Source organism: Crocodylus porosus, unplaced genomic scaffold (genome assembly GCF_001723895.1).
Source record: "Crocodylus porosus isolate Cpor-Errol unplaced genomic scaffold, CroPor_comp1, whole genome shotgun sequence".
NCBI lineage: Eukaryota > Metazoa > Chordata > Crocodylia > Crocodylidae > Crocodylus > Crocodylus porosus.
In genome coordinates, this window is record NW_017728909.1 from 55,552,020 (window position 1) to 55,579,210 (window position 27,191).

General features: G+C 41.9%; 1 protein-coding gene across 1 annotated transcript in view; it reads right to left on the reverse strand.

The window, feature by feature from the left end:
- Window positions 1-26,677, reverse strand: part of EDIL3 (EGF like repeats and discoidin domains 3) — a 354,955-nt gene extending 328,278 nt beyond the window's left edge. Inside the window, exons 1-2 of the mRNA XM_019531712.1 lie at window positions 26,674-26,677; window positions 26,341-26,469 (exon numbers count right to left, since the gene is read on the reverse strand). Coding sequence (XP_019387257.1) covers window positions 26,341-26,469; window positions 26,674-26,677 — 133 coding nt within the window. The remainder of the gene's footprint in view (window positions 1-26,340; window positions 26,470-26,673) is intronic.
- Between the last annotated feature and the right edge of the window lie 514 nt (window positions 26,678-27,191).

A 27,191-nucleotide genomic window follows, 5' to 3' on the forward strand; every position in this document is an offset into this window, starting at 1 on the left:
GTGCATCGCTACAGCACCATAGCAACTTGTGTAGCTGTGCCCAATAAAAATGTGCACGTGTAGATGCACATGCTCACTGCCAGGTAAACTGCACTACTTTGCAGTAAAGCATCTTGTGTAGACATAACCAAGGACATATATATTTGTGGCTTCAGTTTGATCTCTGAATATCCATGTTTTTTAAATGTCCTTATATACTGTAAAAATACTGAGAGGGGTCAAGTGGCTGTTCTCCAGCCCCTCTTCTGTTGAGAAAACTGTTCTGGACTGCAATCCAGAATTTATGGCTAACAGTTTTGGCCAACAGTGACTGCTATCTCACATGCTAACTTGAAGCAACAGCCCTATTTGTTGCATGGATCTCTAAACAACCTGCATTTTCCAAGTGATCTCAGAATTATTTATTTGAATATCTTCAATGTTTGGTAACATTTATCCATTTTAATATTATTGTGCATCATTGTTGCTGGCATAATGCAATTCTTGATTGTGAAAAATGGGAATAAAAGTAATGTTTCCTATGCATGAAAGATCTGTTTAAGACAACTACTGGAAAACTGTCTAGCTCTAATGTCTACCCATCAAGAAACTTTAGAGAGAATTCAAGGGAATCAAAAAGGATCCAGGGGCTAAAAAACAAACCTTAATTTATTCATCTTATGGAAGAGATGGTTGAGAAGAACTGATGTAATCACTATATAAAAAGGGGAGAAGAAAATCTGATAGCTGTGGGATTTTCAAACATGCCGGGAAAAATATAACAATATCCAACAGTTAGAAATTTAAATCAGAGAAATGAAACCTCAAAACAATGATGTAAATTCTAAATGACAATGTAATTATAGACTGTACCATCTCAAAGGCCAGATTTGGGGTCAGGAAGAGTTTCTTTTCCCCTAGGTAAGTTCTGCAATTTCCTCTCCCCTAGGTGAGTTTTTTCAGCTTCCTCTGCAAATGGAGAATGGGTTGCTTGCTTTAATCATCTGGGCTACTCTCATTTAATCAATTCCCTGCCATTGTGGGGTTACTGGTGGCTTCTCCTTTCATCTGTCTGTGGCACACTTTAGTTTCCTGAGGCATTTGATGATCTCAAATAAATAAAGTTGTTGGCCTTGGTAAAAGTTAGTGATCTGCAACATATACAAAGTAAAAATGATAATCTAATAACCTTTTCTGGCCTTTACTTCTTATGAAATATTGTAGGTAGTTCTATACTCAAGCTAGTAATAATTTGTTTGTTGATCCAGTAGCATAGTTGCAAATAGTGGGAGTTAAATGGCTGGCAGCAACCTTCCATAATGCATGCACAGGAAAATGGTTGTATCTATTAAAATCATACTATGGATATTATCCTCTTCTTCATAAATTAATGCGTCTTTATTTGCCTCATGCAGAGATCTTGCATGGAAAAAATGCACACAAAGCAGCTCTCCTTCTTTCCTCTCCCCTTTTCCCTCTGCCCCTATCTTTTGCATTGCAGGTTTAAGAACAGTAGCAAGCACAGCCAGACAGTCATAGAATGCAAGGTATTCTGGGAATTGTAGTTATATAGAGTGGCACTGGAATTTTCTGCTGTCAAGGGAAAACTTTCCCTTTATTTTTTCTTCTCGAATTGCATGTTCAGAGGGCAAAAAAAATGCTGAATTTGGCAGAAAAAAACATGCTCAATTCTCCCCCTATGAGTAGCAAACTCCATTGCCATACTACAGAACTACATTTTCCAAAACAACTTGTATTCTATGAGACACATTGCTTGTCATCTGCTTCCTGCAGCTGAAAAGCACCTGCTTCCTGCAGCTGAAAGGTAGGCAGCAGCCACAGAAGATGCCCCTCTTCTTAAGCGGCATCACTCAGGGCACGTGTCCCATTCGCTCACTCAAAAAAACGTTATACTACTGGATGCATGTACTGCTGTTCCCCCTAAGTTCCTCCCAGCATACCCATGTATCAAAGCACAGAATAAAGAAAATTGGTGTCTGAAGGGAACCCAGGAAGTCATCTAGTCCAACCCCCTGCTCAAATCAGAACCATCCCCAATGAGATCATCCCAGCCAAGGCTTTGACTAGCTGGGTCTTAAACACCTCCAAGGATGGAGATTCCACAACCTCCCTGGGTAACCTGTTCCAGTGTTTTACTACACTCTTAGTGAGAAAGCATTTCCTAATATCTAACCTAAATTTCCTTTGTTGCAACTTGAGACCATTGCTCCTTGTTCTGTCTTTTGCCACCACTGAAAACAGCCTAGCTCTATCCTCTTTGGAACAACTCTTCAGGTAGTTGAAGGCTGCTATTAAATCCCAGCTCAGTCTTCTCTTCTATAGACTAAATAAGCCCAATTCCCTCAGCCTCCCATCATAAGCCATGTGCCTCAGCCCCCTCACCATTTTCATTGCTTTCCACTGCATTCTTCAATTTGTCCCCATTCTTTCTGTAGTGGGGGGGCCAAAACTGGACACAGCATTTCCAGATGTGGCCTCACTAATGCTGAAGAGACAGGAATAATCACTCCCTTGATCTTGTGGTAGCACTCCTAGTGGTGCAGCTCAATTTGCCTTCTTCTGACTCATATTCAGCTTATTGTCCACTGTAACCCCTAGGTCCTTTTCTGCAGAGCTGCTGCTTAGCCAGTTGGTCCCAAGCCTATATCCATGCATGGGATTCTTCCATCCTCAGTGCAGGACATTGCTCTTGTCCTTACTGAGGATAGAACAATTATATTTTCTACTGCCCAGACTAGGCATTCTCCTTTTTTTGCCAACAAGGCTATGTACAGACATTTGGGGAGGTTAGTAGGAGGTTAGACTGAGGCAAAAATGGCCACCTGATCTAAGGTAAGTCAAGAAGAGGGAGTTAGGGTGCTGGGGGGGATCAGGGGAACAAGCAAGCTCAGGATGTTCATGGGAAGATTTTGGGAGACAGGCAGAGTGTGCATGAAGAGGTACTGAGGGCCCATGGGGGAGGTCTGAGAGGATTTGGAGGGATCAGAGGGCATTATGGGGAGTCTTGGGGGGATGGGGTGTCTCTCCCTTAACCCTGGGCCAGGGACTACTTTTAGCTCCCCCACCCTCCCATCCCAGACAAACAACCCCCCCACACGCACATGCTGCCAGCCCCTCCCTCCACTCCAATTTACTTGGCTCCTGGCATTGGTGAACACTGATAAAACCAAGACTGGGAGTGGCTTGCAGGGTGGAGGTATTGGTGGGCTGGGGTGGGGGACTGGTTGATCCATAGGGAGGGCTGTCTATCTGAGCGTGGAGTGGGGGGAGCTAAAAATAGCCTGGTGCCAGAGAGGGAGTGAGAAAAGCTGGGAACTGTACAGAAACTCAGCTGAATCAGTGTCGCTGGATCTAAGCTAAGTTAGACTACCTCAGAGGTACACTTAACTTAAATCGGGTCAGTCACTTTTAGACCAGTCTAATGGTCCTAAACAGAGTTTGCATGTAAAGCCACCTAACTAGTGTAACCAGTATAAGGTCCATGTCTGGTTGAACTAATTTAGATCAGGTGGGCATGTTTAATGCAAGCTAACCACTCTGAATGTCTGTATATAGCTGTATACTGCTTTCCCGAACCTACATTTGCTGTCTCCTTGGTTCCAGGGTCCTTTAGTTTGGCACTGTACTAGCTCACCATTTTTAATAAATTTTCCTGATCTCTCACTCCTTGCTTGTTATCAGGAGAACTTTACTTAGAATTCTCTCAAGTTTTCTTCCCTTGTTCAGGTCCAGTGATCAATATATTTTCCTGACCCAAAAAGAATGGCATTCTATGTCCTATAAATGATCCTGTCTCAATTCAGTCTTTTGTCCCCATGAGTATATGTAAACCTCAGGGATGTCAGTTCTGTTATTCAATGCTTTATTCCATATGCCATTTCTTAGTTTCATTTTTTAAATCGATTATTTCTACAGTATCATCTTTTTCTGGATTAACAGTATTCATCAAAACACCATTATTGGTTTTTCAGTGTTAGAAAATCTATTCCAGATAACAGTATCACATTTCTTATCCATTTTCCTCTCAAATGAGATGGTGAACAAGTTTTACCCTTGTTGTCCTATCTCTCTCTTCAGTAGTCATTTCTGAATACAGATTCAGTTCTTGTTCCACACTTTCCATGCTTGTGTTAGGTTTTTGTTCTGGAAATCCAACTTTCACTTTTTGTAGAGCGAATGGAGGGAGGTACTACTGGACTACTGCCACTGTACTTCATGTTCTGTTTTCTGGGTAATAGCATGAGAAAACTTAATACTTGTAATATGAAAGCAGTTCCTCTTTACCTTTCAAAGAAAAACAGCTGCTAAGACTTCAGCTACTATTCTAGGCATATGCATAGAGAATGATTTTCTTGTGCCTCCCTCCAAATTTTTGCCTCCTGGTTTCAGTATTCCTCCCTCCATGTTCCATGCAGTTATTATATTTGGCTCTATCAAATCAAGCTGAGTCCCTCCATTACAATCCCCTCCCCCGCATTAACTGTCATCTTGTACATACTGAAGATATTCTTTGACTTCACTCCTAACAGGGCAATCAACTTTAAAGCAGACAAGGACTTTGCACAAAATGAAAGAGGGGGATATAGGAAGCAAACAGGGCTGCAATTTAGAGCTGCCAAATCAAAAGGAACAGTAGAGCTACTATGGACCATTATTTGAATGAATAGAGCTCATAAGAAGCACAAATCAAATCCCATTTGTTATAGTCTTAAATTAAGTTCAAAGGGGCAAATTAAATTAGAAGGGGAAAAAAGATGTTATCTCATTTCATTCTGGTTAACCAGTTAAATTTGAGGTAGAACACTTCAAATTCCCTTTTTTCTGATTCTACTCTAAATACAATGCTATTCAATTGAATGACAAACTTCCACTGACTTCAAAAGGCTGGGTGGATCTTGTTATAGGAAATATTATGGCACAGTTTGTACTTGTGTAAAGTGTGTACTAAAGGAATGTTGCAAGCTTCACAATTCTAGAGTAACAGAAACATTCATAACATCTTGAATTTTTAAAAGCATATGTCACTCTCTCATCATTCGAGAAATCCTTTCATTTCTTGACCTTTGGGTCTTCAGGCACTAACTCTAGAATTGTATGTGATTGGTTTTAATGGTTTAAAACTAATAAATAATTTAAATTTGGATTATTGATTCATTTTAGGTCTAAATCTTTTTTTCTCATTCCTTGACCCCAAGGGTATATGATGAATGCATTAGTGTTTTGGGAAAGTGTATAACATGGATTCAGATTAGTACATTTAATGAAGTTGTTTATTTTGCTTTCATCAGGCAGCATTGTTTCCATACAACTCAAATCAATCCCAATGACACTGCTAGTAAGGGCATAGCTAATCCATTGCGTACTTTCTTGTTGCTGACCTAAGCCAATATGTGCAGCAATGAGTTAATGACTGCTGCAGATGTTTCTTCTCTCTTGCCAGCGAAAACAGAAGTCAAAATTGAATGTTTTCATTTTGTAGCCACTACACCTCTCTTTTTAAATTATTGTCCATTTAACCATATTTTGTGGAAATCAAATGACACTGACAATGCAATTTCCCCATCCACAAAATTAATCTTACTGGGGCTAAATTTCTGCCTCATTAGAGTGTCTATGGTAAACTATAACAGAGAATAAAAATGTCAATTGACTTAAAAAAATCAAATAACAAGAAGTAACACCTAAGCAAATACACCTCCCCTACGAGAAAAGTACATCTGCATAATTTCTTTAAAGGATTTCATGTCTATCTCATTGTCTTCTATCAGTTCCCTCCTGCAGATACTCTTTTTACTTGGAGCAAAAGCAAAAAACAAAACAATGCAATAACAATATAAAAAATGTAAACGAAGTAGGCAAAAGTAAATAATTAATTTTAATTTCATATGTATTTGCGCACAGTCACAGAAGTGCTGCTGAATTCTATCTAGTTCAAGATAGCGCCACAATACACATTAATGAACACAACAACTTCTGTTGTTCATGTGACAACATTCCACTGGGTGGAGTTTCATTTGTGGTTTTCTGTTTCAGAGCAATAAAGCTTCATCCACAGAGATACTCCTAATTTTAAGCCCTGATCTCACTGCTGACTATATGAAGCCAGTACAGAACCTCAGATTTCACTGGGGCTCCACTTTGGTATAACAGTCTATTTGGCTAGGGACAGACATTCCAGAAGCCTGAGCCTGAATTGAATCAATCTTTGCAGGTTAATCTAACTTGGTTAGGCTGAACTAGTTTGTAACTGCACAAACATCCCCTCTAGACTGAAAACATGGAGGCACATGCCTGCAGTACTGCTAGAACATACCTATGAAATCTGTGAAACCTCCCTTCCCTTCTACAGGGCTGAGCAGAGGGGGGTGTGGACAGGCCCTGGCAGGACACTGATTAGGGAGGGGTTCCTTCCCCCGCCCCAACACACCCTTTGCTGCTCCTGACCAGCCCAGCAGGGAGTTAATAAAAGAGCATTTAGCACCATATCAAGAAAACAGAGCCTCTCTCATTAGTTCAAGCTCTTCTTAAATAACTTTTTCCAAGGATAAAATGAAGGGACATTACCAGCTGACCTGTTGATTAGCTCCAAGAAGCTCTAAGCACACACTGACTTGTCTGCCTTTGTCCTATCTGCCTTACACAGACACCTCTCAGCATTAGCTAGCATACCACATACTAGCTAAGTCCATGCTGTGGGAAAGGAGAGGGGGGAATCCCTGATTGATTAGGGAGTGTGTGGGAGTGGTGAGGAAGCAAGGGGAAGCCAGACAGACGCTGCTGTGCCTGCCATTTCTGCTGAAGCTCCAGCCAGGGAGCAGAGGGGAGGGGGAAGCCCAGCTCTCTGGGGCAGAGAGCCCCACCCAAGGCTGCAAAGCATCTGGGATGCTGGGAGACTCTGGTTTAACTTAAACCAGAAGGGGTCTGGGACAGATATTGCATAAACTGGTTTGACCCAAATCAGTTAAGTCTACATTCAACTAGGTTTATCCATTTCAGCCATTTTCAAACTGGTTTATGTGCACTGAACATCTGTTCTGTTACAGGTTTAACCAGTTTCTGATCACTTAAACTGGTTTACGTGTAATGCCTGTACCTAGCCTTTGTGGGTATCACAGGGCAGGAGTGTCATCTTGGTTAACTGGTCTTTCTGCTGTCGTGAAAATGTGATTAGCTCATATTGTCATTAACACTGTGAATATCTCTACATAATAGAACTGCTGTGCTGCTTATGATGATAGCTTTTTTCATACAGCAGGTGAGGTAAGAATGAGAACTAAAGCACTCCTGCAAAAACCTCTGAAAAAGATTTTTCATCAGCAAGGATCACTTTTTGCACAGCTGTAACACTTAGGCAAACATCTTCCACTGAGAAGTTCCATAAGGCTGATTTATGTAATGACTTCATGTCCTCATAGAGGTTTTCTTTTTCTAATTTTCCTCTTAATTAAATGCCTCTCCACTCTGGAAAACAACCTCTTGCTTTGCACATAAATGCCTGGAAACCAAATGTTATTACTTTTTTCTAACCCTCTAGTGAGTAGGAATGCTGCATCATCTAGGAAATAAGCATTTTTAATGAATGCTTATGTTATGCTTAAGTTACTACCTCTTTGGATCAAAATAAGACTGAAAAAGAGACTTGCAGTTTTCCTCTGTCTTGCCCATTTGTGAATTGCACTTTACTCTCAGGCTTTTTTTTAAATTAAACTTCTTCTGTGCTTATTTTCAACACTTGCCTAAGTATTTCATGACACTCGTGTTTTTATTGACTTGATATTTCCTCTCCCTTTCACTCTCCGGAGCACTTAATTTTTTTACTCTGTCTCAAAATCCTGGTTGAACTTCCTGTGCACAAAATAACACCTGCAGAAACACTCTTTTGAGTGTCCTCACCTTGCTAAGATTGCAAGATCTTATTGCAAGATCCTGTCTTCCTAGTCAGACAATCTTCTTTCCCTGACCTGGCAACATGTTTTCCTTCCCTTGTTCAGGTTCAGTGATCAATAGGTTCCCCCAATACAAAAAGCATACCCCTTTTTAATACTTCTCTCTTTGTTCACCTTTTCTGCTGTAGAATTTCATTAGCTCCAACACCAGATAACTTGGAGAAAACTGTTTTTTAGCATTGTAGATGGAATTCCCAAACCACTGCACCTTATTTCATAGTTTACCTTATATCTGCATCTCTTAATACTGCCTTTTCCCAATTCATACCATTTTCTATTTTGATAATCTTTCAAAAAATCTAACTTTCCTAACTTCGCCCTCCCAGTATTTGTATTAGAAAAGGCTTGTTAAATGCATAGCTTTATTATTATGAATGGCACTGAAATAATACAGAAGGATAGGGGCAGGAAATTATTTTCACTGGAGGGCTGCTTAATGAGTTTTTGTGAGCTGTCAAGGGCTGCCCTGCCCCTGGATAAGTGCCCTGGTCCCTAGTCACTATCTTGGGTCTGGAAATCCCACCTCCTAACCCCTGACCATTGCCATCAGAAGTCCCTTCTTGCTCCCAGAAGTACTCCTTTTATGAAAGGGGTTTGTCATCTTGGAACCAGAAAAAACCCGACTATATACTAAAAATCAAACATCTACAATAACATATTTTAATTTTATTTTTAAATACTTTTTTTGGTCCTGACTTGTCTGTGTTTGCATTGTGCAATTGCATAATAGATCAAAATGAAGTCTTACTCTTGTATATTGGGGGTGTGTGAATGGATGTGGGGAAGTATGTGTGGGTCTGGGTAGGTGTGGGTGTCGGTGGATGGGTATGGGGTTTGTGGAGGGCTGTGGGTGTGTATGTGTGTATATGTGGTGTGGGGGAAGGTTGTGGATGTGGGTATAGGGGACTTGTGGGGATGGATGGGTATGTATATGTGTATGGGTGTGGGGTTTGTGGCGAGGGATGTGGAACATGTGAAGGGAAAGTGTCTGTGTGTGGTGGGGTGTGTGTATGTAGTAGTGACTGGGGCATCTCCCCAGAGGTGCATGGGTGTGTATCTAGGGGTGGTGGAGTGTTTGAGGGGTGTGTGATTGTGTGTGAGGGAGGATGTGGTTGTAGGGTATGCTGGGAAAGGGTTTGACAGTATAGTGGGGTATGCATGGGAGCCCCAGCATGCTCCCCTGAGCCAGTCAGCACCCGCCTCTGCCCCACAACAGCCAGAGCCTGCACACCCTGTGGTGCCTCCCTGCCACCACCAACAGCACACTGCCCCAGCTCACTCTGTGCCTGCTCCGCACCACCTGGGTGTGGAGCATCCTGCTGCTCCCTGAGCATGCAGCCCTGCCCCTTGGACACAGCCCTGCATCCTCGGTCTTGCTGCTGAGGCGACTCCTAAACTGGACTGCCCTTCCAGGCAGCCCAGGTGGCGGCAGCTATTTCTGGTTGCCATTGGCTTTGGCCCCAGCCCTTCAATACCAGTGGGGAACCACGCATGCAGCCCAGACCTGACACACCCCATGCCTGCTCCAGATTTGCCTCCCAGGCTCAGCAGCAGCAGTGGTGTCTGAGGGGCAAAAACTGTTGATCATCACAGGAGAAAAGTGGCCCCTCCCTCTCACCACCACCAGATGGTTCTTGCTGCAGCATCCTATAGCCTGTGCTGTGCTGAGCTGCCCTGCATCTCTGCCTCCATCACCACTGCCTGGGCTGCCCTGTGGAAGTCTCTTCACTGTCACTGCTTTCCCTCAGGGCAGCTCAGAAGAGGTGGTGACAGCAGGTGGCTGCAGCAAGAAGTGATGATGGGGAGGGTCTGTTTTTCCCCTGCACCAAGCAACAGTTTTTGCCCTGCAGCTGCCACTGCTAAGCCTGGTTGGGTGAGTCTGGAGCAGGCATTGGGTGCACCCGGCTGGAGCTGTGCATATGGGTCTCTGCTGGTACTGCATGGCTGGGGCCAGCAGTGTTGGCAGCCAGAAGTAGCCAACACTGCCTGGACTGTCTGGAAAGGCAGTCTAGCATCAGAGCTGCCCCAACCCTGCCTCATGCCCAGGGGGTACCAAGACATGCCATGGCTGGGCAGCATCTGGGCCAGTCAGGACCAAGGGACCAGCCATGGGCTGGACACAGCCCTTCCACAAGCCAGATCCAGCCCATGGGCTCTATTTTGCTCACCCCTGCAGTAGGAAGTATATGTACTTTGTGCAGAAAAATGTCTTTTCTCTATTTGTTGTTAAACTGACTCCTAAAAGAATGATTCATAGATTCATAGATGTAGGGTTGGAAGGGACCTAAGTAGATCATCAAGTCCGACCCCCTGCCCTGGGCAGGAGAGAATAGTGGGCTCATATGACCCCAGCTAGGTAATTATCAAGCCTCCTCTTAAAGACCCCCAAGGTAGGAGCCAGCTTCCAGATCCTAGCTGCCCTGACTGTGAAGTAGTGCCTTCTAATGTCCAGCCTGAACCTAGTCTCAAACAACTTATGACCATTATTCCTTGTTACTCTGGGAGGTGCTCAGGGGAACAGGGTCTCTCCCATTACCCGCTGGTCCCTCCTGGTAAGTTTATAGATGGCCACCAGGTTTACAGATGGCCACCCCTCTCAGCCTTCTCTTGTGGAGGCTGAACAGGTTTAGGCCCCATAGCCTCTCCTCATAGGGTCTGCCCTGCTGCCCAATGATCATGCGAGTGGCCCTCCTCTGGACCCTCTCAATGCTTTCCACATCCCTCCTAAAGTGCAGCACCCAGAACTGGATGCAGTACTCTAACTGTGGCCTGACCAGTGTCACAGAGGGGGAGGATCACCTCCTTGGCCCTGCTTGTGATGCATCTATGGATCACATCTATGGATGCATCACAAGGTGCAGTTAGCCTTACTGACTGCAAATAGTGTAACACAAGAGCTAACTTTCAGCTCAATGCTTATGCATTTAAGATTTTTAAGGATGAGCTCCTTCATTCCCTCCTGCAATACAGAGAAGACGCCAGTATATCAGAGTGGCACATTTGGTACAGTGCTTGTCAGTTATGACCTATTACCACCCAACTCATAATCATTTCACATACAGATTGTGTCCTGCCTGCCTGTTTATTGTAGCCAAATTTCTTCTTAGACTTAGACTCAAAGGCTAAGTACAGACATTTTAAATAGCCCCTGGCAGAAGTGCTCTAACTATTGTGCTTTACTTAAAGTGCTACAACTTAGAGCAAAAGCCAATCAAACAGAAGTTCACTGTTTGATCGGTGGGGATGGTGCTCAGCGCCTGCCTTTACTGGCTGCTGTCAGCAGCAGCTGGAGGAGGAAAGACCCCATAGCTTTCTGGCTCTTCCCCTGCAGCACCCCCTTCCCAAGCAGCAGCACCCTACTGATTGTCCTGGGCTGCTGTGGTGAGAGAGACCCCTGACCCCACAGTTCTCCCTGCCTGGGCTGCACTGCAGAAGGAGAGAGACCCCAGAACCCTTTTCCTTCAGAATCCCTCATTCTCTGACCTCCCTCTCAGGAAGGCTGCACATGGGGCTGGAATCAAAGGCTGTCAGTAACTGGGGTCAATGACAGCTGAGGGGGTAGGGCCAGCCCAGGCTGGGGCAAAGCAAACAAGCTCTGGCCAAAGCTAAAGCACATCCCTACACAGTACTACCTAGGATGGAAGTGATCACAGTTTAAGTTAACCATTGACGGGATCTGCCATAGATGTTTGATAAAGTGCTCTAACAGAAAGTGTTTTAGGCTAGTGCACAACTATCAAGTGTTAACTTAGAGCAGGAACCACCATTTTTAAAAGACTCAGAGTTGTGAATGTCTGTTCAGGTACAGATTTGGAGCAATTTCTGCCTGCTTAATGCGTGATATGTGTAACGTCTGTATCGACCCAAAGTTTCTGGAGCAGAGACTGTCAGCTGTGAGTGTGTGCAGCAAGCAACACAACAGGCATGTCACCACCTTTCAAAAAGAAGCATATGCACACATTCAAAATCTATTTTCAGACTTCACGGAGAATTTAAGGTACGTTCTATGAAGATGGGGTGCTGGTCAGGAGAAAAGGAGCTTTTAAAGCATCTATTAGTTCAGGCATTATTCTACATAGCTGTAAACAGAGCTGTCCCTAGGGGTGCGGGGCCCAGGGCATATCAGCCTGTGCGGGGTCCAGGGTGGGGAAAGTGGGAAGTGGTGAGCAGCTGGAGCTGGCAGAGCAACAGAGATGGGGGCTTGGCAAGTGGGCAGGGGGTGGTGAGCAGCTGGAGCTGGCAGTGCTCGGCTGTGGCAGCAGAGCCGGCAGCACTCAGCGGCCATGACAGGGCCTTTACAGGGGCCCAGGGCAGTCACCCTGATTTGCCCCACTCTAGGGATAGTCCTGGCTGTGAAAGGCACTAAGGAGAAAAAAATAAAATAAATCTCTTTCTATATTGTGGATGTGATATGAAAGACACCTACATAAAGTCAGCTGATAGCAGCCTGTCGTAGGTGCATAGGCTGAGATCCAGGAAAAGCGTCCAGGTATTTTGATGGATCTTGGGATTTTTATCAGGAATGAAGGTCCCCAAGTCTCATTATACTTGCTCAGTTGCCAATGCCACTTTTCAGAAGGTATGATGTGTACACAGCCAAGATCCCAAAATTATACACGGGTCTTTTATCTGTCTATTTATATGCTTTCTAATAAGCAACGAGGAAAATGAGCTAAATGACATGTGAGATCAAATGCCATCTACAGAAATTTTCAGGTCTAAGACAAGTTCTCCCTGGTGCCTACAATAACACATACTGAATTTTGGATTGTGGCTGGTTTTAATTACACTTCTGTACTTTAAGGAAGAGTAATATAGCCCCCAGTTGTGGTCTTAATGTAAAATGAAAGATGAGTACTTTTATCTAAGGGCTGACAAAATTCCTGGTTTTCATCTCCTCAAGGGGGAAACTCTGGAAAGATATGTATATCTTTTGATAGCAAATGTAATATATTATAGTTGCACAAAAATAGAGAGCATATGCACAAGAACACACACCTACTTCTAGTTATTGGAAATACACAATATATTATGTAAGCCCATAAATGAACCAACATGTACAGGTGGAAAATCCTGTATGCACACAAATGAGTCAAACCCTGGCGTACATGTAGAACCTACATTACTTACTTTAAGTCTGAAAAGTGTAGATTCATACATGGTGTGCAAAACTTCCCCCGTGAACAGAACTGTAAGCCAGAAAGGCCCAGCAGAAAATACTAAATTTCAGTGGGGTGTGTCATGGACGATATTATTCTGACTCAATAGCAATAGCCAAATAGAAGATCAGCTCAAGCAATAAACTGGGTTTTTTTTTATTTAGCATTGTAGATGGAATCCCAAAACTGTGGTACCATCTTTCATAATTCACCTTATGTCTGCATCTCCTAATACTGCTTTTTCCCCATTCATACCAAATTCTATTTTGATAAATCTTGCAAAAAATCTAACTTTCCTGAACTTTTTTTTCAGAGAAGTGAGGCAAGGCCTCCAAGAGGGACACCAGAAAGGCTGGGGAGGCAGGGGGCTGCAGGTTAGGAATAAGGAGCATCAGTAGGTCTATGAGGCTGGAAGTGGTGAGTGGGAGTGAGGGGCACTGGCATGGTTGGGGGGGTCAGGGAACTGTGGGTTGGGAGTGAGGGGCAATGGCAAGGCTGAGGGGGGCTGTGGCTTGGGAGCAAGGGGCAATAACATGAGCAGGGAAAGGGCACTGGCATATCAGAGCCATTCAGTGTCACAAGCAGCAGAGCAGGTGGCCACAGCTGGATCTGTGTCCTGGTGAGCGAAGGGACGGGGGAGTTCTTATTTTCCATGATAAAAAAACCAAAATCAAATGCCTAAATATATATGTATTTAGAATTTATTTTACTGTAATGATTGAGGCACTGATAGGCTTCCAAATTGTTTTAAATATATCAGGAAAACATTGGGTTCAACTGATACCTACCTACCTACATATACATATACATATAGTGGCATTTAATTTCAATAATGAAAAATGCAGATTTGGGGTTTTTTAATTAAATTTTTGGATTAATTAAAATTTTGGATTTTTTCGAAAGAGAGAAAACCAGGATCTCTGCCATATATTGTTTTTATTACATATATCATATTTACTCAAATCTGAAGTGAGGTCGTTCCCCCCATCAGCACTGGGGGGAAGCCCCTCACATTCGAGTCACACAGAAAGCAGAGGGAGGGGTAGGTGGTTGCTGTGGCTCCTCTGACTCAAGCCAGAGTCAAACCCACAGCAGCTGCCTGCCCCCTTCCTCTTGCCCTCTGCAGCAGCTGCCCCCCCCCATCTCCTTTCCCAACCTTACTATCAAGGCACAGAGCACATGGAATTCTGGCCCTTGCCTGACCAATCAGGAGCACCAATACTGCTGTGTGGCCCTGCAGGGGCCGCACTTCAATAGGCTGTGCTCTGGGAAGGGAATACAGTCCCAGCAGCGACTGACTATGGGGTGGGGGAGCAGGGAAGGGGCAAAGACTTGGGAGTGGGGTGGAGGAAAAGTCAGAGACTAGGGAGTGGGGGGCAAGAGATAGAGGCTGTGGGGGGAGGCAGGTGAGGCAGGAAAAAGAGTCGGTGGGGGGCAAAGGGGCCACCCGATCTCCTCAGCCACTGCTTTCCCTGCTGTAGCAGTTGAGGATGTACAAATTTAAGACAACCCTGCAATATGAAGATTCTATACCTGGAAAACTATAATAATTAATTTAAAATTCCATATATAGAATCCAATTAATGGAAGGTCATCTTAAAGTTAAGGTAATCTTAGATTTGAGTAAATATGGTATTTATATTATATAATATTTTATATTGTCATTTATTTTATATATGACATTTATATTATACTTATTTAGCAAAATGATGGAAAATGCATTTCTTAGATATAAAATACTAGAAAATCTTCCCATTAGTGAATGAAACAGATCATAAATATGTATGACATAAAACTGTCTGCCAATGAATAACAATTAAAACCCCTGCAAATTTCTTGACAAGAATATTGTTAAAGGAATTTTGTAATGAACTGATTATCTTAGAAACAGAGACATAAGACATGGAAAAGATCTGTTAGGTGAGCCTGACCATACACCCACTAATGAATAATTATTTTTTATGGCATATTTTTCAACTACTTTGTTTACTGCTAGTAGTAAATTGGTATCTTGTGGTTATTTGGTACCAAGATATGAATAAAGTTACATATGGAGGTTGTTAGTGAAATTTCTGTGGGTATGTCTACTTCAAAACACATTGAAAATGTTAAAAGCTAACATTGATTTATTCCCTCAGCTCAAATCAAATGTGAATCTGTTGTCAGAGTCCATTATTTTGCTGAAAAACAAGGCAATTTCTCACCCACCATATATCACAATAGCTCTCATGGTTTCAGAGTTATGTCAGTTTACACCAACAAACTCCAACTCTCCATTTTTATAGATTTAAGGAAAATATTTTTGTTCTAAAAATCCAGTGCATATTCAGGTTAAAGGCCTTCAAAACTTTATTTTGATTATATTTGATTCAATGTTTATTATTCTGAAAAGACATGAAAGAGATGAGTGTGGACAGTAAAGTAATAAATTCTTCTTCATTTGTTCATGCAACCTGAAAATAATTTTGGATGTAGAACTTCATGCTGAACCATAAGAGCCTAATCCTGTACTGTTTTTGTAAGCAAAACTGCCATACATTTTAAATGAGAAAGAAATTCACAGAAACATTTTTGTGGCCTAAAGTATTACACAATATAAACAAGTTTTTAACTACAAATACTGATATTTTTCAGAGGCAAGGACTATTTTGGGGATATCTTTTATGGGACCAACTATAGAGTTGAGAGAGACGTTAGACAGGCTTTCAGACACAAATAATCTTTTCCCAAGTTATTCCAACCCCACTATGACATTTTTCAGTCACAAACACAAAATTTGTTCAGACTGATGGTTAGGCATCCTAACTTTTGAGAAGGAAGGTATTCTGGGTAAAAGGGGTATTATAAGAATTCGCTATAATAACAAGAATTCAGAATGATACATTTCTCATCTGTAACATAGACAATATTGTGTTAATTAGCCTGTGTCTTGCAAAGTTACTTTATGTTGAATTTTAGGCTTTGTAAATAAGTTATTAAATAAAACAAAAAAACCCAACAAAAATATATATTTTGCTGGGAAAAAAACCTAAAAACAACCTACAGAAAGGAAACAAATCATAGTCTATCTGTCACACAATAAGTTGTGTTATTTAGCTTTTCTACTGTTCCTTGTTTTATTTTGTAACTGCACTACATTTTGATCTTCTGTTAACCAGTATCACTCCAGGTCCTATGTCTGATCACTCCTACTTGAAAAGTTTCAAATCTTTTGCTGCAAGTCCTCCAGGATGCTAGACCTATTGTCTCATTAAAGACCAAACTTGCCTTTTCAGCAAAGAATTAGTTTCTTTCTGGCATTTTTATTTTAGTGAGTTGTTTTCAAGTTGTTGAGTCATATACCACTGAATAAATATCGAGGGACACATAGGAACATTACATAAAGCAGTGATGTAAACCATTACAACTCCTCCTGTGCTTTAAGACAAACCATTTCTTAAGACTGGACATTATCTTGCTTGGACTTTTAAAAATAGCAAGAATACCTATGTTGTTTTAGTAATGGGATGAAAGAAAAATGAAAATCCAGTAATTTCTACCCCATCCTCAGTACTGTAGGAAAATAATTCATTGCTTAAATGATAATTCCTATTAAAGAGGTATTTTAAAAATTATTATATTAAAAAACCCACAACCCACTATGTATCAATATATTATGTATGGAAAAATACCAAAAAAACTATTACTTCAGTTTTGGTAGATGTACAATTTAATAGATTTAAGCATCTATTCTCCATGGTGGATAGTGACTGTACCTACTCACTGACAAGCAAGAAAAACCCTGTAGGTATTTAGCCTAAGCACTGAGTTATTCAGTAATTTCTCAGAACCAACGGGTGCATCTACACAAGCTTGCACCTGAGATCTGCGGTGCCTCAAAGGTCTTTGGGGTGCTGCAAAATGCACCACACACACGATTTGGTTCTCTATGTTGCATATCAGCAGCGTGGAGCCAAATTTAAATACTGGAAAACCCCGGGGTAAAAAAAATAATAAATAAGCATGCTGAAAAAAAGTGATGTGGCAGCAGCAGGTGCTGCCCCAAACCAGAGCCTGGCCAGCCAGAGCCATGCGCTGGTTGCCAGCCAGGCTCCACACACACAGATTGCACCTGCTGCAGCCCTGGGAAGCCCCCAGGAGCACAGGTAAGGTTGCTGGGTTAAGCCCAGGTGCTGGCCCCAGTCTTCCCTACCCCTCCCAGGGCAATTTGCCCTATGCCAGAGAACGTGCGAAGGGGCATTCCACGGGGACAACTAGCAGTGGCACTGGTATTTGTCCCCAGGGAAACATACATGACTGCTCATATGGACACACCCAAGGAGGCTAATAGAGTTCTATTTCATTTAGTGTCTTATAACTAATCACCATTGCGAGATGTGAACCTCAGCTTAGTCCAGCCACTTGTTCCAACAAGTCCTTAGAAAGATCTGAAAGGAACATTACCTGACACCTACCCCCTCCAAAAATATTTTAATATTAAAAATATTAAAATCTGCACTTAATTCAAAATGATGTTAAAATGTCATCTGTTGGAACTATAAATATATACTAAATAATTATTCAGTATTTCCAGCTTAAGCCACTGACAATTTTTCCCCTAGACTTGGTCAGAAACTGGAAAATCTTTTTTGTCAAATGTTTATGTTGACATTTTGTTTGACTGGTTCTTGTTACTGTTTTTTAATCCTTTAAGAAGCCAACATAGCAGCACAACAGAGATGGAGAGGAAGAAAGAGGATGGGTTCTGTCTGCCAAGCCACAAAGGCATCAGGACTGCAGAACTGTCACGAAGGGTCTAATTTTGTTTGTTGAACATATATTTACTGGTTAAGGTGCATAAAAAAACCCACATGACTCATACATCACACATTGAGTTTTCAGAGGTGATGACTGGTGAATATATAATTCTTGGATCAGGGAAAATTGATATGGACTTTGCTGATATATGATAAATATAGGATCTCATAGCTTACTAGCTTATTAGCTTGCTTGTTTTCTCATTTTTAAAATAACTTCTTACAGCAGAATTATAATTTAAAACATACATTTTTCCCTCCAGGATCTCTACCATTCTGTCCCTACCACCAGTTGCCATTTAGCACCCTGCCACCAATCTGCCTACATTATCCTTGTTATGCTATCCATTTTGGCTTTCATTCCTTTCACATAGGTTCAGGGAATTTCAAGTATTTTTCAGTAATGAGATCCTAGCTGTGCAGTATTGTGAATTGATACAAAGGTAAATACTATCAGAAAGGTCCCAATGCCTTATTAAAATGCAGCTTTGCCAAGTGTTTTCCATTCTTTTTTAATGTACCTGCTGCTCTTTTACCCTCCTTGTCACTGTACATCTTTTATTTCTTCTGTTATATAAACTAAACATGGTCTTCATCCATCCTCACAGATATCTAGGGAATGTAAAATGCTAAGATCAGAAATGAATAGTTTAAGTCATATTGTCTTGCCCAGTTGGAATTGCTTGAAAAAAGGTCACATATGGAATATTGCCCTACTGCAATATTGCCCTACTTACCAAGCTCTGTAATCTCTTCATTTGCCTATAGTCTCATACCAACATTTACTATGTAGTTAGTAAAACGTTAAGAGCAGGAGAACATAAGGGTCATTTTTACACATACTCTGGGGGGTGCTTTAATTGTAGCAGCACCCAGAGCCACTCTAATTAAAGTGCCCAGAGTGTCTTGTGTATCAGCATCCCCGCACTTCAAAATGTTGGTGGGGGCACTTTATCTAAAGCTTGTGTAATTACAGTGTGTCAGAGCAGCCTCCTGACTCATGTACAGGTGCCCAAAGAGTATTGTACTGGGTCACATGAATGATCCATCTAGGCCAAGTACCCTGTCTCTGACAGTGGCAGAAGTGAATGCTAAAATAAAAGCACTGAATCAGATAGAAGGATCTATTTTCTAAATTATTTCCCCAATTTTTATTTCAAAATAGATTAAAGGCATAACCATTTTGTTCATATAAAATGCATCCTTAGAGTTTGATTCAGAAACCTCCTCTCAAGTTAAACAGAATTAAGTTGTCACACTGAATTGTTTGGAAGAATGTGTTCCAAGGAAGTGTTCCAGATTCAGGAATTTCATAGATGGATTTTCTCTTGCCTTGATAGGGCCCCAAACAAAATAATATTTTCTTTCATATGGTTCTTCAGCTTTTCACAGAAGTAGTTCACTCTCTTCTATGAAGCTGTAAAGACTTCATAGCATGTGGCTTGTTCAGACAAGTGGGTTATTTAAATAGCTACAAAAATCTAATTGCTTTGTGCAACTTTCAAGATTCATTCAGTGTTATTACCAGGGATCCGGGTTTTCTGTTTCCCATGGAAAAATGGGAAAAAAGGTAGATTTTCCCTTTTAAATCCTGCAGGGAAGTCTAGCGGGGGCGGGTGGCAGACATTGAGACCCCATAGGGAGGGAAGGATGGAGGGAGGGCAGGGCTGGGACTATTGCCCAGCTAGGCTATGCATAGGGCCTGGGGCCATGTGCGGCTGCAGGGCTCTGGTGGAAAGTGGGATGGGACTGTGGGCAGCTCATCTGAGGGTTGGGGGGGACTGCCTCCCCACTGCTGTGCATGCTCCTGCGGGTGGCGGGGGGAGGGGGATGTGACTCCAGATCTGTGTGTGGGGGGCAGGCTGCCCACTGTGAGCTTCAAACTCCCCACCCCGCTACCCTCCCCTTGGGACCTCTGCAGGCCAGCAGGTGGGACCCTATGTGTATGTGTGTATACACACACACACACACACACACTTTATGTAAACACACACACACACCTATATATGTGTGAATATATATGTGTATACATATGTATACGTGTATGTGTGTGTATATATATATATATATACACACACACACACATACATGTATATATACACACACACATATATATGCATATACACACATACATGTATACATACATATACACACATACATGTATACATACACATATATACACATATATATACACTCACACATACACATACACACACACCTATGTATCTATATATAGATATATAGGTGCGTGCGTGCGTGTGTGTGTATACACATACACACACACACCCTATATATACCTACACACACCTATATACCCATATATACCCATATATATATATATATATACACACACACACACACACACATATACATATACACACCTATACGCACGCATACACACACACACACATATATATATATTCATAGATTGATAGATGTTAGGATCGGAAGGGACCTCTATAGATCATCAAGTCCGACCCCCTGCATAGGCAGGAAAGAGTGCTAGGTTCAGATGACCCCAGCCAGATACCTATATAACCTCCTCTTGAGGACCCCCAGGGTAAGGGAGTGCAGGGTGATCGCAGTGTGGGGCCAAGACACATCCATAATCTGCTGCCCACACACTCTTGTAACAGGTGCTGGTTCTGTGGGCAGGGGCGTGCAGGAAGTGGATTGCAGCTGTGCCCCAAGCCCTGCCCCCATGCTGTCACTGCCCCGTGATCCTTGCCTTGCCCACCTATCTCACTGCCAGTGGGACCTGGGAATAATTCAATAACACCACTCCCCACCTGCCTGCTGCCCCATACCATCTGCCTGGCCATGTGCCCTGCCCACATACATCCCACCTTCAGTGGTGGGTGCAGGCTGGACTTGCTGGGTTGCCTGGGCAGTGGGGATGGGTATGGCAGCACCAGCAACCAAAAGGAGCTACTGCCACTGGGGCTTCTGGAAAGAAAGTCTGGCTGCTGCACCACCCCAGCTCCACTGCACACCCAGGGGTGGTGGGACTGGCCTCACATGCCATGGCCTGGGCTGTCCCCTGCACTTAGGCTGGGTGGAACTGAGAAACCTGCCATGGGATGGAAAAAAATCCCTCAGTGGGCCAGATCCAGCACCCAAACTACATTTTTCCCACTCCTGCTCTATTGGTTTTCATAACTTTTCCTGTTTGGGGTAGTTTGTTTTGTTTTGCTTTCACTTTTTTTATTTTTTAAGTTTGTTTTGCTCCCTCCCTCTAAGCTACTCTGCACCTTTGTCAGGATGGGCAGTGTCCTGGGAATGGAGAGGGAAGAAATAATGAGGGGTACTTACCAGCAACAGGAGACGCAGCACAGCAGGGGCAGAAAGAAGAGCCCACATGGCTTGTCAGCCACCTTATTCAATTAGGGCCAGCTAGTGACATCAGTCCTGAGCGCCGACGATAAAAATGGCGGCTGACACCAAGGAAGGAGGAGAGAGCAGGGAAGAAAGGGGGCTGCAGCCACCACCAGACATGAGGAGGACCTCTCCTATGGGACCCGCAGAGCCAGACAAGCCGGCGACAGACCCAGACAGCATGGGGAAGGGCAGCCTATCAGGGGTGCTGATAGAAAGGCGGGGAAGCAGCAGGGTCTCCAGACCCGAAGATGGGGCCAGAGGAGCAGCTGATACTCAGGAGAATTCCAGGTGGGAGTGGCGGAATGACCACGGCGAAGCGTGTGACATGCTGAAGAAAAGGACCCTGAGGAAGGCCCTGAGGGGGGTTGCGACTGAGGCGGGTGTTGCTGCCAGTCCTGGCTGGGTCAGAGAGGGAACAGGAGGGAAGCTTGGAAGTGACAGGCAGTAAGACGAACACCCCTAGCCAGAGCAGGGGGCATAAGGGAAGCCACATCAGGAGGTGGCCTGTTACTTTAGAGTTATGTTGATGATTTTCTGTTTGGCTGCCGTGGGTGAAGGGAAGAAGTAGTGTACATAGCGAGTACCCCATGGAACAGGGCCAAGGGAGAGCCTCAGAGTTTTTCTTTGTGTTTCCCCATAGGAAGGGGTGGAGATGAGGAAACAGATAGGCGGACCCATATGGGTGAACCCGATTGCTGGCGGCCAGCATATAGATGTCAAGCTGTGGGAAGCAATTCCACTGGAAGGGCCAAAGCCAATGGAAGGACGATGGATCCAAGGTGGTGTGAGGCTCGGGTGTAGGGGTGGCAGAGCCCCGTAAAGGGCCACCAGGTGAACTATGGGCCACCGAGCAAACCCGACAACTGATCCCATCCACTGAAGAACAACAAGTCGTGGCAGGCGAGAACCAGGGCGGCAACTCGAGGAGGAGACACCTGCTAAGTCATTGACACAAGCCCATAGGATGCCCTACAATTACCACCACGGCAAAAGTTCCACGTGAATAGATATTCGAAGTCCGGTGGCCACAGGCAATATATAAAATAAAGAACTCAATCCCTTTCTACTGAGTGGTTCTTCTGGATGATTAGCAAAGTCCTACTGATCTTTTCTGTTGTCCTCCATTTTGTTGTCTATCAACTCACTCTGTATTTGAAATTGGTTGAGATATACAGAACATTGGACTCTACCCGACTGTAGAAACCAATAATCAGAACATTGAAACTTCAATAGTGGATAATTCCTAATATCAGAGGAAAATATGTACAAAATATTTAATACTTAATTTTGCTATGTCATGATAGAAATGTCATGGTTTTATTGTTCTTCCTCCCACTTGTACCCATGCATCCTGCCTCTTCTCCACAAGATCTCAATGTAACCAACTATACAATATCTCTGCCAGTTTTTTACTTTTCTCCACCACAATCAGAAATCATATTTAGAGCTTCTTAAACCTCAGCTCATCGAGACGTATACAAAACCTATTCCTCACTAATTAATTTGCATCATCTTCTACTGAGGTTAATGCCAAACATATCAAGAAAAAAAAAACAACTTTCACTCAGAAAACCAAGGAGAAGCAGTACTACTGAAGTTTTACTACTCCTGTGACCATTGAGAATTATGATAAGTGTAACTACAGAGGCAGCAAGTCTGAACCCTTGTGCTGTACTGGCAGCAAACATATCTTTCAGTTGATAACTCCATTTGAAACTGTCTAGAAATTGAATTTAGGGAGTCTTTGTACATTAGCTTACATTGTTTTTAGTCATTTTTGTCAGTGGTAAAAGGACTGCAAAATGTTATCATATCAGAATAGTACCTTTATACACTCATGTTTTCATTAATATGAATGGTTATACCTAAGGTCAGCCAAGAGCAGGGTAATGGGGAATTAAGTACAGGGTGATTTTACAAAGAAAAAAAAAATCAGGCTTCTAATTGTAATCCTAAATGCCTTTTAACAAATCTAAAAAGAACAGTCCTATTTTCACTATTAAATCTTCTACTATACATCATACTGACAAAGAGCAACAATGCAGTCTCACTGCCTTCATGCAAGCAGCATGCGGGACTTTGCACTTGTCCTTGTTGGATGTCATTTGATTAATTGCAGACCATTTCTCCAGTTGATCTAAGTTATTCTGGAACCTACCCCTACTCTCAGGAGTATCTGCAACTCCACTCAACTTGGTCATCCACAAATTTGCTAAGTGTAAACTCAATTCCATCATCCAAATTATTATGAAAATATAAAAAATACTGGACCCAGGACAGATGCCTGAGGAAGCCCACTTGATACCTCCTCCTAGATAGATACTGAGTCATTGATTACTAGTGGTTGAGCACGATGACCCAATCATTTAAGTATTCATCTTACAGTATTTTCATCTAGACTGTATTTCTTTTACTTGTTAATGAAAATGTCTGCACTAAAACTACCTAATACGAGAATATTAATAAGTACTTGGTTATTTACCAATCTCACCCTCTAGCCAACAAATTAAAATTTTAGCATTATTAATCCATTCCAAATTATTTATATTTGATATATTACTCAAACATAGACATTATAGAAGTGTTTTAAGAGATGAGTAACAAAAATCTCTGAAGCCCTGTTCATATTTCAAAATAAGTTCCAAAATTACACATTATTACAATATGCTTTGAGCTCAGGCTCATTCATAGGATCACAGGAAAGTAGGGCTGGAAGAGAGCTCATAACGTCATTTAGTCCAGCTCCATTTTCAAAGCTGGATCACCCCTGACTAAATCATCCCAGCCAAGTGTTTGTCTAACCTGCTTTTGAAAAATTCCAAGGTTGGAAATTGTGAATCATGAATCACTTCTTCCCAGATACATGCAATGTGATTTTTGCACATACTTAATACCTAGTTAATCTTTGAGCTTCTCATGATAAATTTATGCAAAAGCATTCTATGGTTGCATTTTCTATAATTGTTGACCACATTCAGACCAAGCAAGCATACTGCAGAAACCGATGGAAAAGACAGTAGCTTTTTCTTGTATTCCTTGAGTGCCAGGGCACAACTAGAACACATAGCACAAAGGCATGGATAGAGTCTCAAAGCAAGTTCCTGACTAGAGTTAGGGTGGGGTTTTTTTTCTTTCAGTGAATACTTTTATTTGCTAAACAATGCAGTTACAGACAACACCCCGAAATTACATATTTAAGCTCAATTTTGCAAATAGTTGTGGCTAAATAAAGTATTTGGAGAACTTAGAACATATCTGTGGGAATGTCTACACCTGTGCTTTAATGCGCAGTAGCCTATTTTACTGTGCATTAAAGTGTCAAATTAAAAAAACAAGCTAATATGCTAATGTACAGTAAAATAGGCTATTGCACATTAAGCATCACTTAAAAAACATGCAGTTTTGGTACTGTCCATTAGGGCAGTCTAATGCGTATTTATATTGGAGGTACTAAATTTAGTGCGCATCAGGAAAAGCACATTTATGTATATGTAGACATGCTCTGTATTACCTCTAGATTGTGGAAGGGTATGGCATACCTGCTTAGCATGTACTAACTCCCAACACAGCTACCTGAGGTAGTGTAGCCACCTGAGAGTGATGTTGTAAGATTATCCAAATCAGAGTGCTCTATGGCATACACCCAAATCTGCTCTACTTGAATCCAGTCTGGAATTTAGTATTTACAGTGCAAGCATGCTGTGCTTCATTGTACCACTCCCTGGCATGGTCCAGAGGTGGTGTAGATATACATTTAGATACCATGCACAGAAACAATGATAAAGAAGTGATGCTAATGCTATTGACCTGCAATGTGGGAGACACAAATTCAAAGTAGTTCTCAGAATCTCTTAAATCAGAACCAGGGTCTTTCAGGTACCAGGGGTGTGATCCTATATGCCAGGTTCTGGGGCATTTTTATGAGGTCCTTTTACTAAACCAACTCTGTAGTTGGGAGAGATTTTGGACAAACTTTTGGGCATAAAGTATGACCTGAGGAATGGCACATTGTGCCCCAAAGCTTATTCAACATCTCTCCCAATTATACACGTTACACTTCAGAATATATTTATATACATAGGTCTTATTTTAATAGATAATACCCTATTTTTCTGTCAATGTCTGGCTTTTCTTTCCTTTTTGCCTTTTGGTCCTTTAATTTTTTTTTAACCATCTCTTAGATTGGCAAATTTTAAAGGCAGGTTAAAAAAGGGCTCCCACTCCAAATGGTAGAATCCAATAAGTATACAGGATAGTCTGTCCCTTTCTATGTATATGTCATTATAACTCATCATCTTGACTAGCCAGGTTAAAAAAATCTCTTGTTCAATGTAAAATAATGAGATTTATGTCTGTATGTCCCCAACTTACCCTCCCATTTCTCTGCTGTTTTCCTTACAAGTCATGTTATAATGGGATACTGAGGGCTGGTATACTAATACCAGCTGTATTTTCGGTCACTCGGAAGCATGCCAATATTGAAAAAAAAGTTATCCCACTCCCCTTCTCTGTCCTTGCATAATGACTATTATTATGCCCACACTAATTGGCTTACTGTAAATTTAAATTTAAAAATTTCCAAATGGGTCTCATTCTGATCTCTTATACACTGCTTTTACATATATCTTACTTATCTTGCTTCACTGTAGATACTCTTAACAGAGTAGGGCAAAACAGACTAAGCTGTATTATCAAAGACTTTAGTTTTGCAGCCTTTGTTAAAAAGAAAAAAGTAGCAAGTTATTTGGAATATTATTGTGACCATTGAAGAGTTAGGTTTTGGGTTTTTTTGGTCAAACAGATAGTTTGCATCACTTTAAAATAAATTATTAAACTTTTATGAGTGATTTTTATTTGCAGAAGTAATTTAGAGATAGCTATAGGGGAAAATAGACATGAATGAAGACTATGGAAATGTTAGAAAGAGCCATAAAGTATCAATAAATGAATAATGTAGACTGAAGTATTATACACACAAAGCTAAAGACACTTCTTTGTTTGGACGATCACGCACTATAGGAATATTATACAGTTATTGTCACTTTTTATGTTTGCACTTACCAACCTCCACAACACTAGAACAATTGAGGTCTGTGAAGCCTTCAGGACATTCGCAAGTATAAAAATCATCAGCCAACCCGGACAAACAGATGCCACCATTTTTACATGGGTTGGAGTCACACACATCCCCTGCAAATAACAGAAAGATGCTCAATCTCTCATATATACTTCCAAATACTTTGCATGATAATTTTAATGCAGCTAAATTATTGACAACCCAAGACATATCATAATAACTGTTCCAGATTCCTCTGAACACCTATGATCTTAATGAATTTGACATATTTTTTAAAGTTAAAGCAGTGCTTCTCAACCTTTGTAGACTCAAGATACCCATTGTTAGATTCAAGGCATCCCTTAGAAAATGCTAGCTTTTAACTTTTGCTAATTTTATGACTATGGAAAAAATAATCAAGCAATTCTTATGTTCCAAAGAACTCAGAAAAACCACAAAAGAAAGATGATGTTTTATGACACTATGGATTCCCTAAAATATTTTGGGTGTATCTTGTAAACCATATATAACCCTGTAAGCCACGCTCGGCACTCTGGCTCAGAGTTGCTGTTTCAGTCTCAGGTCGTACCACTTGCCTCAAAATTTCTTCCCAAGGATGAGAACAGCAGAAGATAATTCCTTTCCCCCTCTACTTCAGAGAGATACAAGATTGCTCTGGGCTTTTGGGTATTTCTCCCCATCCTGGCTCCTGTCTACCTACAAAACTCTCATTTAAATGTGGTGGTACTCTCAAGCTCAGGCTCACCTGCACCTATAAACTAAAGATGAAGTCAGGGTTTCCTTCATGCTGGTAAACTTTTGCAATAAGAATGCAAAATAAGCCTTTTGAGTGTTC